At 35.9% G+C, this 15,570-nt stretch overlaps 1 protein-coding gene across 1 annotated transcript; it reads right to left on the bottom strand.

Annotated features, from left to right (window-relative positions):
* Window positions 1-1,536: 1,536 nt before the first annotated feature.
* LOC149837118 (BI1-like protein) lies at window positions 1,537-9,281 on the bottom strand. The gene is made up of 4 exons (XM_090005830.1): window positions 9,004-9,281; window positions 3,238-3,351; window positions 2,955-3,112; window positions 1,537-2,005 (listed from the first exon to the last, which is right to left on the bottom strand). The coding sequence occupies exons 1-4, from the start codon at window positions 9,242-9,244 to the stop codon at window positions 1,793-1,795; spliced, it is 726 nt and encodes a 241-aa protein (XP_089861956.1). The 5' UTR covers window positions 9,245-9,281; the 3' UTR covers window positions 1,537-1,792.
* Window positions 9,282-15,570: the final 6,289 nt, after the last annotated feature.

The raw sequence follows: 15,570 nt of genomic DNA, 5'->3' as shown, positions 1-15,570 counted from the left end.
TTTGTGAATCTCATGTTGAATATGTGAATGTTCGAAATGTCCTCAACTAAGGTCAGAAGTTATGCATATACAACAGATGTTTGAGAGTCTTCTAGCGAACGTCAGGCGTACATTCACAAATTTGTGGAGAACATTTGCACGTAGAGGTAAGGATATTCACATATTAATTATATTTATTTTGTATTAACAAGGGTCCTGCATATAACACTTGGGAATGTGAGACTTTTGTGAATGTATGACTTTTGAAGATGTACGTCCTTGCATTATGAAATTTTAGTTATAGGTGGTTCACACGTTAGTTATGTGCATGAAGGTTAGGACGACCACAAATGTGTAACATGAACCTGCAATAAGTCAGTAAACATGTGAAGGTAAGGCGGTTTGCAACACATGTTTGCGAAAGTTATGACACATATTTGTGGATGTACGCACATACTTTATTCGAGTTTTTAGTTAAAGGAGGTTCACATGGTATCTGAGTGAAGGTCGTGATGTTCGCAAATATGTAATGCGAAAGTGAAGAGGTTCACAACACATATTTGTGAATGTCATACAAACATTTGCAGTCGTACACCCTTATTTTAAGTGAGTTTTTAGTTAAAAGAGGTTCGCATGATGTCTGTGTGAATGTCAGGATTATCACAAATGTATAAAGCAAACCTACCGAGCTAGAACTTTTAAATTCTAAAATGTTCACATAGGGCTTGCAAACCTCAGAAGATGTGCACATTTGATATACGAATTTCCTTTGTTGAGATTCAACTTAGTCAAGTTCGCAGATTCTTTTATGTAAATTTCATCAAGTTCGTGAAATGTTTATGTGAATCTCCTTGTTATTGATATTTTAGAGCTTCGTACAACATATTTATCTATCACATGAACATCAACATGTTCACTTCTAAGGGTAAAAATATCATAAAAAAGTTAGAAATCAAAATTTTAGACATGGAGAGGATTTCAACAAATTATGAAGCATTTTTTAAATCATGCCATTTTCCATTAAGAATATATAAATATTTTTTCAGATCAGCAATGAATCAGTTAGGCTCAAGCTCGACGTAGGGTAAAAATCAGCACAAGCTCGTATAAAGCAAAAGAAACCAAGCTTGAACAAGGCAAGTTCAGTTCAATTGGCTCATTTACCAGCGCTATCTCTAGGGATGCCAATGGATCAGATTTTTTCCAATATCCAACCGAATTCAACTCCGTTTAGTTGCATTTGTTAAGCCAAAACCACATCAGACTATAATTGGAAGCAGATACGGTTTTGTTTTTTTGCTACTGAATACAAAGAATATCCTTATTTGATGGATAAAACAGTGTACCTACTATGAGTTTTTCACCATCCAAATCCGAATTCATATTTGGATCTGTTTAGCCAACATCGCCTCCATCTGACCTAGTATTGGCCACATCCAACCCAAATACAAACTGTTAAAATCCTTACCTATCTTGCACAGCAATATGTGGGACCCACTTAGACCAGCCCAGGCACTTAGGCAGGCAGGACCCCACCTAATTCCAATCAAGAGATGATTAAACTTGGAATCAACCAATTCGTCTACTCATGGCAAAGAGGGCCTGCAATAACAATCAGGCTCCAATACAGCAAAAAGACCCACTTAAGCAAACATAGCACCAACAGTGCTAACAGGATTCGTTTCAAGTATATGTCATAAAAGAACTCCCCAAGTGTCGTAGTTGAAGACTTCTAATCACACACTATGAACAATATGATAATAGAGCTTAAATCATTTTATGAAGGTCGTCCCTGTACATGAGATTCCTAAATCTAACTATCCGATTGAATGCCCCTCAGAATCTGTAGCAGTGAGATGAACAGGTTGAGGATGTCAAGGTAGAGGACAACGGATGCCCATATGTACTCATCATAGTTGAATCGCTTGATCAAGTTGTCAGTGTCGTAGACAATGTAGGCAGAGAAGATTAGAGCACCAAGGCCACCATAGACTGCAACTGAAGCCGACCCAAGGGGGAAGAATGCCTGCTCCATGAAACAAAATCAGAGAGGTAGAGAGGTAAAGCAGATAACACTCAGAGAGAGAGAGAGAGAGAGAGAGAGAGGGGTAAACCAGATAACACTCAACAGGTTTAGGATTAGTAAACTAAAATTCTTGATCTATTCATCCATTTTTGTCACATATGTTTGTGTGCAGTGCACACGCAAGTGCTTGCACGCTTGCATCTGTGCAAGTGTGGTGCATGCATGTGTATGAGAGAAAGAGTTACCTTTGATGACAGAATTCCTTGTTTCTTATTCATTAGTCGCTAATAGCATTAGAACAAATATGTATGTTAGACTTGGAAACTGTAGTTTGCTAACTTACAAAATTTATAGTTCACTTTTCAGGATTGTTGGATATTAGGTGCTTTAGTTATTTCTTGCTCAAATCTTTGGATATAAACAATTGTGTACTTTTCAACACAACTTGCAAAGTGTAGTGCATAATTCTTCCTTCATTATGGGGTACAACAAGAAATCTCAACCTTTGTTGAGGCTGGGATTAGGCAGCAACAGGCTGAAAAACCTCTGCCTCATCTTGTGAAATGAGACCTATGATATGACACATGCAATTTTCCTAAGATACATGCTCATTAAGTATGAGACAACAACAAAAGCTGCACATATCTAACTTGAGTATAGGGACTTTGGAGTTTGATATGGACACAAACTCTTCATTTAGCAGAAAGCACTACTACCTACCAAGCTGTCATCAGCCACAGGTGAAGCAAGAAGGCAATAAATTTGGACCCATTTTGTTACAAAAATCACAGTCAAATATCACATAAATCAACCAATATGCAAAACAAAAGGGCAAAAGAATACTAACATCAGAAACTCAGTTGGGAGGGGAAAAACTGAACACGAAGAGAATATGGCAGAAAATAGTAAAATGCTGAAATATCATGCAGCTAGTGATATGAAACTTGACCTGGATGAAACCTGTCACAATTAGGAGTACAAGACCAGCAAACAGTATTGGCCCAAGGTAGCTGAAGTCCTTGCCCTTCCTTGAAGCCCAGAAAGTATAGCCAGTCAAGGAAGAAACCACAGCAGAAGTTAAAACAAGTGCTTCCAATACAATTTCACCTGCAAATGTCAACGTTGGCCATCTTCATACGCTCATAGATCCCCAAAGCATTACACCAAGAGATTGGCACAAAAACTTGAATCCATACCCTGTGTGTGTGTGCATTAAAGGAGAGAAAACATACCTTGTGTATTGGCACAGGCCACACCGACTGAGAGGCTCAAAAAGACAGTGAACAGGCCAAGAAATATAAGATTCAATGGATGCTTCTGCTGGTAAATGTACATAGGCAACATCACTGCATATAAAGTCAGACATGGCTCAGCAATGTATGGAAGTATTTAAAGAAGAATATATGAAAGACCCAGCATACCCTCAGTACACTAAAAGCAAAAGTTTAACCTCTTGAATGTTAATCAGGTCATGGCCCAAAAACTAATTGTTCGTTAGATATTTGAATTTCTGTAGGTTGGTAGATTTAACATGAATAACATTCTACCTTATTATTTATTAATTAAACTCCTAGAAATCTGTACAAAAACATCGAAACAATTATAAAGAACTGCATCCCACATGCAGACACATATATTTATAAAGAGAGTAATTTACATATCAAAACAAGTGAAAAGCTAGTTTTGCTACAGGAATGAGTGAGTACTAGGATTTGTTTGTTGCATAATAATAAAGCCTAGAAACAGAAGATTTCTTCTGTTTATCCATATAATAAAAAGGAATATGTGGCATCATTTATGTCCATATGTTAAGTAGATCCATGAGTTTGCACTGGCAACCCACCTCCTAAGTCAGATGGGGGTTGATGCAACTTTATCTCTTAAATTAAGAAACACAGATGAAGCTGAGGCATGGTATGGAACTCCAAAGAGAGCAAGAGAGCAAGATTAGAGAAGGAAAGATCCTCAGAACCTTGGAGACAGAGTCAGGCCAAACGATAGAAAATCTTAAGGAGCTTTTGTGATAAGAATTTCGGCTATGAATTTTTTTCTATTATTATTCGAAGAAACCGCATCCAGGATTGAAGACCTGGTCATGCTGGCTTAGCTTGCTATACCTACGGTCATCATCCTAGAGGCGTAAAACTTTGAGGCTAGGACCCTTGCCCCCAGGGCCTATGCTGGGGATCGGCTTTGAGCAAGCAGGTGACACCCCTGGGAATCAAACCTTGACTGCCTGTCTGAGGCCAAGGCCCAACTCCACTACTCCATCCCCCTCGCAACTAAATTCCAGTTATGAATTGAATATAACTTCTGAATTTGGCAGAGTCAAAGATTATCAACGTCAGGATCAGAGATAATAATTTAGAAATCCAGAAACCACAAAAATAATGATTTCTGATGTGATGAATGAGTCAACTTTAAGACAAGGAAGACAATATATCTTGCTAATTCGACTTTTCCTAAGCAACTCGGTATTATATAGCAACACAACAAAGTGAAGAACTGGACCTATGTTCTGAACTGGGGGGGGGGGGGGGGGGGGGAGGGGGGGGGGGGAGTTCAGGTTTCCTTGAAACTGTTATGAATTCTATGGAGTTCATTCCTTGTCCGAATAACCATAGGCTCCATTATTTCAATTATTGATATTTCATATTGGTAAAGACTGCAGTTTTCGGACGCTTCACTATTGCAACAGTTGTTTCTTTATTGAATTTGCTTCATCTTAATAGATAGTTTTTATTCAACTTTGACCTTTTTGGGCTGGTGCCAAGGTTTGAATAACAATATCTTACCTATCAAATCAATCCATCATCAAGAATTGAATACCATAACATAGGATCTTTTATCCACACAAAATAAAAAAATTTCATTCCTAGCTGCCCTCATTCTTTATAGAATCGCATCACGCTAGAAAACATATGTATATATATATATATATAGGAAAAGTGGTGTCGCCTACCACTTTTCTAGCCTACCAGACTTTTGAATGTTTTTTTCTATGTTTTTCTTAAATCTGACGATAAAGATGTGTTCTACATGCTTGATTTATAGCAATGGACTCTCGAATTGTCTGATTCCAACACACAGGTAGGTTTTTATAAGATTTAGAAATCGACAATCTAAAATTTTCATAATATTCAAGGCTTAAAAAACAATATCCAAGTGTCATTTCCTAGCAAAACGACCATGCCGAACACATCTACAGGGTCAGATTTGTGAAAAACAACCCGAAAAGGCCTGTTCACTCGTGGCATGCCAGAAAAGTGGTAGGCAGCTACCACCTACTCTCTCTCTCTCTCTCTCTCTCTCTCTCTCTCTCTCTATATATATATATATATATATATATATATATATATATATGTGTGTGTGTGTGTGTGTGTGTGTGTGTGTGTGTGTGTGTGTGTGTGTGTGTGTGAGGCATGAAACTATTGAGTATAAAATATAAATCACCTTCTTTTGATCATTTTTAGGTTTTTTGTAGATCAGAACATATGGATGTGATAGGCAGGGTTTGTTTGGTAGAAAATGAGTTTTGAATCATGTGATTGTGACACATAAGCAGGTTTTTTGAGGGCTTTAGAAATCAACGACCCATAATGCACTAAAATTTCACGACTCAAAAATCATATTTTTAGATTGAAATAGCACAATCCGAGATGTGGTCCTTAACAAACAAACCATGCTGAACACAACTATGTGGTCAGATTGAGCCAATAAAGCTTGAACCTATGATTTCCAGCTCAATAGTTCCCTGCCTTCAATAGCACCAAACGTCAACCATATATATATATATATATATATATATATATATATATATATATATATATATATATATATATAGAGAGAGAGAGAGAGAGAGAGAGAGAGAGAGAGAGAGAGAGAGAGAGAGAGAGAGAGAGAGAAATGGGTATGTGCTAAATGAAACGTGCTAAATGGGTTCTTCTGCTCTTCCAGTGTTTTTTTTTTGCAGTTATGATCCCATAAATGTGTTGGGAATGGTCGATTTACGACACCTGGATCACGTATTTTTGATGAAAAAAGTGATATTTGGAGCCTCGAAAATTTACAAAGATTTTGGACCGTTGATTTTTCGAACGTTATAAAAACCCACCCATGTGTCAGAATCAGACACTTCAAGAGCTGATCCCTATAAAATAAAGTACATAGATCACATCTGTACAGTCAGAATTTAAAAATAAAATGAAAAAACCCTGAAAAGCTCATTTACCATGTTTCATTTAGCATATTTCATTTAGCACGTACCCATTACAATATATAGTTAGTTAGTTAGTTACCTTAATCGCTTAAGCAACATGGGAATCATGCTTCCTAGACATGGGAAACCCGATTCCTATCACAGGGAATCTGAATTCCCCCAAGAATTACAATTTTCATGAGATGGTAAACTTGAATCTCATGTCCGGGAATTCCAATTCTTATGTCCAGAAAATCATGATTCCCTCAATAAACTTGATTCTTATGTCCATGAAACTTTACATGTGCTTCCTAAATGATTCACCATATTGCTTCCTAGTTCCTACTTGCTTCCCGTGTTCTTAATCCTCCAAAAAATTGAAATGATGACTTCTTGATTCCAATTCTCATACTGCTTTCCAATTCTAATTCCCACTCTAAAAACTATCACACACACACATACATATATATATATATAAAGGGCATGGTTTTTTCGAAAAGAAGTGTTGAAATTGAGTATTGTTTTTGTTATCTGAGTTTTCTTTCAAAATAACATTCTGGCTTGCTTTTCTAACTTTAATTCAATGAGCAAAGAATGCATTTTGCATGTATTTCAGTTTCAAATGCAATTAAAATAGTACCATTCATAATTAAGCACAATTGTTTTCCAAAAGTAGCTATTACCTCCTTAGAAAGAACTCAAAAAGACAAAGAAAGAGACAACAATAATGAAAAGCAATTTGAAAACATGAGGAATTGATTAAAATGATAGTTTAACAGCATCCTTGAAAAAAACAATTTCTCAAATTCTCAGGAACACAATTGCACAACAGACTATGATTCTACAAATAAGCTTTTCTTCCCTCAATATATGCAAATATGTTGCTGTTTTTTCAGTCACATTTGTAGTTGTGTCTTCTAAGGCAATAATTGCAGTCCAACATGGCCAGATGGCCGCTAATCCTATAACCCTTTGGGTTCCTCATGTGCTCTGCATGCTATACCAGGCTCTGACAGGCTTAAATCTAACCTGTGTAATTCCCTATCCAGATGAAAATGTGTCTTAAGGATTGATGATTCATGTACACAACTATAATCCACAACAAGGAATAGTTCACTGTTTCATGAGTATGTAAATCTATTGCCAAGACCAAGAATTCCAAGTCGATAATGAATTCCCTAATATGCACTTGTAAACTAACTAGAGTTGAAGCAACTGCAACATACAATTGGAAACAAGATTGACTTAAAAAAAACATTTTAACATTGAAAACCCCTCCACAAAGACTACATTGTCACCATGAGAACACCTCTTTTGCATCAATCACCAGTTACAGGATGGTTGTAAGACGCCAAACATTTGAAAACCCGAAGAGCATGAACAGTTACAACACTGCAAGAAAGGATTATTGAAAAATGCAGCACTATTTCAAAAGCTAAAATAGATGGATCCTTGTCCCTCCAATTCACACAGGAAAGATCTTGCCTCCTCTATGCATAATGCAATTACCAACCACGACAAAATTTAAAAAAAAACATATTTTGACAACGTATCATTCCTAAATTCCTCTTAAACCTCACATTCTAAACACCATTTGAAGAGGAAGAAGGAAACAAAGAAAAAATCAACAACTAGCTACTGTACATCTCAGATACTTATCCACAACTGACACAATGAAACCCTTCCCAGCTGCAAGCCATTAACATGATCTCCCCCCAAAACCTGAGGTTCCCACCACTGATCAACTAGATCTTGAAATGATCTTTAAAAGCAAAATGGCCAATATCATCCTTCCCAAATTTGCAAACCATTCAAGGAGTAGAATTTCCTACTCTATGTAGCAACAGAACCAATCAATCTATTGTTAGCTTAAACCACTCTGAAATAGGTAATGTTAGAAAATTCACCGAAAAAACATTTCGTGATAAGGTTCTTGTTAAAGGCCACAATATTCCAAGCGCCATCATCTTAACCCTCCCACCACCCACCCACATCTGAATTAGTCATTAAGTTCCATTCCACGAAATGAAGCCATGGATCCGTTTGAAAATCAATGAAGACTTCTGCCTAATTTGAAACAATAAATGATGGACGATAATCTGGCTCAATAATTTGAATATCATTCGATGTACTGCAAACCAACATCCTGCCTCTTGCAGGATATCATCCAAAACCAGCCATAGACATAGACCATCAGCCCTTATGAGAATACCTGCCTAAACAAATAGCATCTTGCAGCAGATTTGAGGAACAAACTGATTATGAATGAAAATGAGAATGGTCAGACCATTGCATTTATCACCTAGACTCTCTAAAGAAACCTGATCTTTTACCATCAATTAGCAAAACCAATTAATGGATATGTAGCAAAAATCAGATAATCAGAATTCTAATCATGCCACGACAACAACAATCTTCCATATAGCCAAAATTTACCAATCAAAGCACCAGAATGTAACAAAATAAAAGACTCCAAAATCCAATGTCAAATGGTAACATGCACATAATGCACATCTTCTTCTCTACCTAACAAGAACACATAAAACAAACAAAAACGAAATCAAAACTCAGATTCAATGACAAAAAAAACGCAAAACAATTTATGGGTATACACAAAATCAAACGACCAATTAAGGCCGAATCGACAGAAACAACGATCCCCAACATCATCAAGTCAAAATCAAAAGAACATCTTTCCACCTAAAAACAAGCCCCGATTACTTTACGCGTAAAAGAAGAAAAGCAAAACAACACACACAAAATCAATAGATGGGTACGCGTCAAAACTCGAAGAACTCACAAATCAACGGTATGATCGACAGCCCCAGGGCCAAACCGGGGCTGTTCTTGAGGGTGTCATTGATGGGTGGGTGCAGAACGACCACTGCCGAGACTACCGTGGTGAGGACGATCTGGGTGGCGAGGATGCCGTAGACCTTGCGGATGAAGCCCCATCTGAGCTCGTTCTCGCCGTAGCCCAGCCCCGGGTAGAGTGTCCCGGCCTCGATATCCCCTTTTCCCACGCTCGTGAATCCGTACATTCTCTCTCTCTCTCTCAAAAAGAATGGTAACCGCAGGACGGACGCTGTAACTCTCTCGGAAGAAATAAGGGCATACCCACCAAATTCTTTCACAATTAATATACCCACTTTTTATATATTTCAACTAACTCCCAAACTTTTGTCACCTTTGGCTTTGAGTACATACTTCTCTACACCTCATTTTTTATGACAAAATAAAACCTCACCGAGAACCGAGTCGCTTTAATGTAAAACAGAACACGCCAAACACAGAAAAGCAAAAATTTAGGTGGTTCGATACTGATGTGCACCTACATCCACGGCCCAACACCAATAATGGATTACAGGTAGGGGTGTCAACCGGTACCGGAACCAAACCCTAGTCTAGGTATGATGATAAATAAGAAAACCCGATTAAGACCCGAGTTCAGGCTCGAAGGTCTGATTAATACATGGATCTGAGTATAGTTTGTGAAATTTTATATCAGACCCAGACCCGACCCGAGTTCCTATTAAGACTCTTAATTTTTCAATGTAAAAATGATGAAAATTATGGTTTTACCTGGTATGGGTATGGCCTGGGTCTCGCTCATGTAGTTCTCATCAGATCTGGGTATGGTTTCTCTTATGGTAAGTCCAATTAGACTAAGATCCAAACTCGATACCATACCCAAAAATCAGGGCCAAGTCTGGTTTTACTTGGGTCCAAACCAAACCCGACCCATTAACACCCTTAGTTATATATATATATATATAAGTAACGGTAACAAGGTGGTGGTAACGGTAACATTGTTACTTCAATCCTGGAGATAATGTCTTCAATGGACTTAAAATCACTATTGAGATGTCAATGGTTCAGATTTAGGTTAGATATCTCACTGAATTCTAATCCATTTAATCAGATTCACTGAGGTATATCACATCTAATTGATAAGCGCTTTTAGATTCAGTTCTAAAATTCAAGCCCGACTTTGAACCCAAGTATGAGTTGCATTCATGATAAGTGTGAAATGCATGTCCTACTGGGTTATATAACATTATCAGATCCATACTTTAAAATGGCCATTTAAGCCATATCCAATTATCTAAGATGTAATTCCTACATATTAAGCTAAACCAATCCGGTTTATATCTTTAATCACTATGTTAGCTTTATGAAATCATATGTACAAAAATTTTCTTCATGTTCAACATACATTTAACCTTTTGTCTTTAAGAATGAGAAATGCTATCATTAAGGGTGGGCATCGAGCTGAGCTGCCCATCGGGGATACCCAGACCCAATCAGGTCGGGCTCGGGCTGCACTTTGCATGCCCGAATAAAGTCGGGCCCATGTGCAAAATATACAGGCCGGACAAGACTGTCCCATTAATTGGGTCGGGCTTAAAGGTCCCAGCCTCACTCGAGCCCGATTGTAATAACTGTGATTTTTAAATTGTTAAATAAATTCATGAAATTGAACTCTATGGATTTTGAACCGGATTTGAACATGATTCATAATTGAGAAGCTTGATCCAAATAATATTCAAAATCTAGACCTTTTACTATACCTGGATATTGATCTGAAACCATATTAAAAAATAAATTAATCTTTTAATTGATCTGGATACTATTTAAATGCATGTTTTTAATGAATATGAATATTTATTCAAATCCATATTTCAGGAACATACCTATAAATATTTAAATTATCTAAAGGCAAAAGGATGATTTCATGACCCAAGAGTATATATTGATAAATAACAATAATGTAAAAAAGTAAAATAGAAATTTTAAGGTGGTTAATTTGAAATATCTAAAACATAAAGGAGAATAAATGAAATTTTCCTAAATAAACTAAAGAGAGGCTCAGCCTCTCCTTTCCTTTCCCTCCCTCTTTAAGTGACACCCAGAGGGGGGCACCCCCCACCCCTTCCCCCCTTCCTATAAATACCCCCCTCCCCTCCTCTCTCTCTCTCTCTCTTTTCTCTCCAACTTTCTATTTCTCTCTCCCCCTTCCTTAGAAAACTTAAAGGAGGTCGGTTTAGTTCCTTTAGCCTTTAATTCTTAGCCATACCTGGTTAGTGTGAGAGGTTCAGTCAGCTTTAAAGGAAATTTTGGCAAATCTAGGACATGTATACGGTATTGCTCTTCAAAACTTGCTAGATTCTAGTATGGTTTCTTCAATATAGTCTCTCAAGGCAAGTTTTGCCAAAATTTTCAGAAATTATGACTTGATATAAAGTAGGTTCTAGCAAAATTTTCAGAAATTATACTTAATATAAAGTAAGTTCTTGCAAAATTTTTAGAAATTATGACTTGATATAAAATAGGTTTTGACAAAATTTTCAGAAATTATGACTTGATATTGAGTAAGTTTTGTCAAAAGTTGCAAAATTTATAGCTTCATATAAGGTAAGTTCTGCCAAAATTTGTAGAGAATTTATAATCTAAAACAAAGAAGACTCTACAATAATTGCAAGTTTAACAACACATGTACATGAATGATGAATGATGCATGTTTACAATCATGGTATTTACATGCATGGATGAATAAAAAATTTATGATATATGTTTGTAGTTATGGCATATACATCAATAATGAATAGAATGCATATATGCAAGTATGTCATGTAGAAGAAAGAATATAGTTGAGTTAAATGTGTAAACTTATAGTCCTGAAATGTGTCCAAGAACCTGTTTGAAAAAGAATAGAGTAAATGCCTCTTATAATGAGTTAAATATTTTTATACTTGCTTTGTACATTAAAATTTTGCTATTCATGTTTTAAACTTTAAAAGTATGAAATTTGTGATTGATACATGAAATGCATGGATGAATAGTATAAAATTTTATGGGTAACAACCCAGGTGCAACTTGAGACAATTTAAAAATGTGATATGTATTTAAGAAAATATTCTCAAAAAGTTAATTTTAAGTTGCACTAAAAACAATTACCTTCAAAAATGTGGTGACATTGCTTATCAAATATGAATGAGCTAGCTTGTCAAATGTGAACAAACATCTACACCAACCCTATAAAAATATGTGTTGACATGGATATGTTTCGGCGGTCATGTCTTGGGTTAAATATGAATTTGTCTCCCTCCACGGTGGCCTAGGACAATGGACTCCAATATTCTAGGCGGAGGTGGAGTTGCGACCGTATACTTTGTGGTGCACTACGTTAACTAAAGGGAGAGGGACGAAGTCTCTCAGACTCTGGGTCTCAGAAAAATAGATGTTTTAACAAAGAATCCTAGACTCTTGTGCAAGTAACTTGGTGTTCTTCTAGAGGTTTAAAATGTAAAATAAAATATTTGACTGAACACTCCTGGGAGACCTGAGAACCTAAAGTGGTTTGAGAAGTGGTGTCTCTGAATCAGAATGTTCATTTAATTTGTGATGGTTGCAAGTATATCAAGTAATTTAAAAGCAATTTAAATGAAAAGATACAAAATTTTTTATGTCATACAGGTAGGTCATGTCATATGCATAATTGTTATGCCTAAATTACATGTTATAGTGTAACATTATATAAATGAGGACCTGTTGATTAATATGCTTTAGTTGCTTTATGTTATATACTAGAGACCATGTAAATGTCTAGAATTATACTGAGACATTAAATTGTCTCACGCCTTTTTAATTTATGTTTTTCAAGCTCACAAAAACAGGTGGACGAATAGCGCAATTTACAGGGACTCAGGGATATTTTTTTAATGAACTGGCATTTGAGAGTCTACTATTATTTTTTGTTGTAAAACTCTGATATTTCATTCAATCAAAGGAATGAAATTATTTTTGTTACTTTAAATACATGGTTTTTTTAACTTAAAAATTTGTGGTGTGCCCAAGGTTAGCGTTGGTTCAATTAAAAAAAAAAGACTTTCGTTGTGTTTTAAAGCGAGAGAAAAAAAAATATCCCTAAACTTTTGGAACGTCACACCAATTGTAATTGAGTCAGGGTTGGCCTCAAGCCTCAATTAGGGTTTGTCGAAGCCGGCCAAGCCGACCTGATGCCCACCCCTAACTATCATAGAGAGAGATTTGAGAGGTTGCTAAAAGCACATAGAGAGAGAGAAGAGAGAAAGTACATGGTTGTCGCTAATGCTCGTTGAGCCAGCTGCTAAGATTTGGAACATAGCTGCATTGGTATATAATACACCCTAGTGTATTGCTTATCATGTACCAATACCAGATACCTAAAAAAAAACTCATTTCTACAACCATAACAAAAGAGGTATGAAATGTTTAAGAAACTTGTCCCTATATATTACTTAAAAAACACAAACACAGGTCTATTTATATTAGCATTTTTTCATTCAAGCAACAATTTTATTTTAAAAAGCACTATTTTTATTAAGATTTTTAAATATTATAATTTATAAAAAATATTATATGTAATGATTCATTTACATACTCTGCTTAACTATTTTAATTTATAAGTACTTTTGTAAAAATATATACTTCATATCAACTTTTTAGAAACTCTAACCAATTCTTTTAAAAATCATATCAATGTTTATTAAAAATTCATAGTTTTTGAAATTGTATCAATACTAATTTCAATTTAAGATGTATCTAAAACTTTTTAAGCCCTCATGCACCGTACCAGTACCTCATGTCCGTGTTGGTACCCTATGGTTTGGATGAAGGGCAAGAGTCAAGAGACGGAGGGTTCTTGGTCCTTTTCAAAAAGACAAAAAAACATATCATATATGATGTTATAGAACTATCTCGGTTTGAGTTAAACCAAGTCGATTCCCAATATGACTTGTTGAGTTGGTTTCAACTCGTGACGGAAGGAACCAGTCCTTATTCGGCCATTCTTAGATCTACTCACTTAGATTGTTGATTCATGTGATTCCTGACCAAGTCTATTATAACTAGGGTTGGGGTGGATCGGTTGCGAAAATAAAGGGACAATTCAATTGAACTCTCAAGGAGGAGTGTCAACGGGTCGGGTTTGGTTCGGACCCAGGTGAAACCAGACTTGTACCAGATTTTTGGGTACGGTATTCATCCTGGACCCAGGTCTAATTGGGTCTACTATAAGAAAAACCATACCCGAACCCGAAAAGAACTACATGAACCAAACCGGGACCATACCCAGTAAAACCATATTTTTTTTATCATTTTTACATTGAAAATTTGTAAGCCTTAATCAGAATTTGGGTCGGGTCGTCTGATATAAAATTTCACAAACTATACCTAGGTCCATGTATTAATTGGACCTTCTTGTCCGAACCCGGGTCATAATTGTATCTTCTTATTTATTGGTTCGGATCGGGTCCGGGTAACTCTCAAGTGATTCTTGAGTTGACTCGTTGGATTTGCCAACTATGATGTGGATGGCCAATAGGATATATTTGATTGCCGACATGCTTGAAAAATATCGGATGGAAAATGGATACGCTCTATAGTTTTTAAATTGTTTAGCATAGAATATTTTCACATATGCATGCAGCTTTGAAATGTATTGTATTGTATTCTTATTTGTACTGGTATTCGTGATGTTGGTCTGCTTTATTTATTTATTTTTATTTTTATTTTTTTAAAGGCAAGCTGGGGTTAGGCAGACCCCTATCAGTTATACAACTACACAATTGGATTTTGAACTTGCAACGTCTCAAAACAAGGTGACGTGCACTAGCTAAACCTACCAGACAAGCGGAGCCCTAGTTGGTGGTCTACTTTATTTATTATGTTATATAATTTTTACTTTTGCATATCACGCTATCTATCCTCTTAGTGACCACCTTCATTCGTGATGCAACTTCGAACCGAGGTTGTGAAATCTACCAAGCAAGAGCTACTGAAACTATAATTATTTAGAAATATTTAAAATTATGTAGGAAAAATAAAATGACTAGAAATTAAAAGAAAACAAGAAATTAACTGATATTCATTTATCCAATTAAATTGCCCTAGTTAAAACATGGATCTCTCATCTATAAATAGATCAGTGTTTTCTAATTCTAAATAAGCAAAACTTGGCATTCTGATTCAAATCAAGCTTATCTTATAGATATGGATTAGATACAATGATTTGAGATTCATTAAAAAAACCTATCAAAAGAAAATATCCAAAACTAAAAATATGGATCCAAAATTATCTGATGGTGATGGTTTGATCGCTCCTCTTCGGTTCCTACATCAATTCATTTTTTTTGTTTAATATTTTTGCCGCTTTTTTTTCTTTCCCTACTAAAGCAGATTTTAGAGAAATTTGTTAGACATAGGTTGAACTCATTAGTCTCTTATCTCATTGTGGATGGTTAGTTGTTTTTTGGGTTTGCCAAATAAGTTTTAATTTGTTCTGTGGCAATTTTAAGCATATGAGGGGTGATGATCTGAGTTCTTT

Source organism: Nuphar pumila, chromosome 5, assembly GCF_984573655.1.
Source record: "Nuphar pumila chromosome 5, dmNupPumi1.hap1.1, whole genome shotgun sequence".
Lineage (NCBI taxonomy): Eukaryota > Viridiplantae > Streptophyta > Magnoliopsida > Nymphaeales > Nymphaeaceae > Nuphar > Nuphar pumila.
Note: the sequence above shows the minus strand (reverse complement) of the source record. Positions and strands in the feature narration are given on the sequence as shown.

What these genes read in the sequence shown, in the direction of transcription:
- LOC149837118 (XM_090005830.1), bottom strand. Translation starts at nt 9,244, where the DNA reads ATGTACGGATTCACGAGCGTGGGAAAAGGGGATATCGAGGCCGGGACA. An exon ending in GTCGATCATACCGTTGATTT is followed by an intron (nt 3,352 to 9,003) that starts GTGAGTTCTTCG and finishes CTTTATATGCAG; the next exon opens with TGATGTTGCCTATGTACATT. An exon ending in TTGTGACAGGTTTCATCCAG is followed by an intron (nt 2,006 to 2,954) that starts GTCAAGTTTCAT and finishes TTCATGGAGCAG; the next exon opens with GCATTCTTCCCCCTTGGGTC.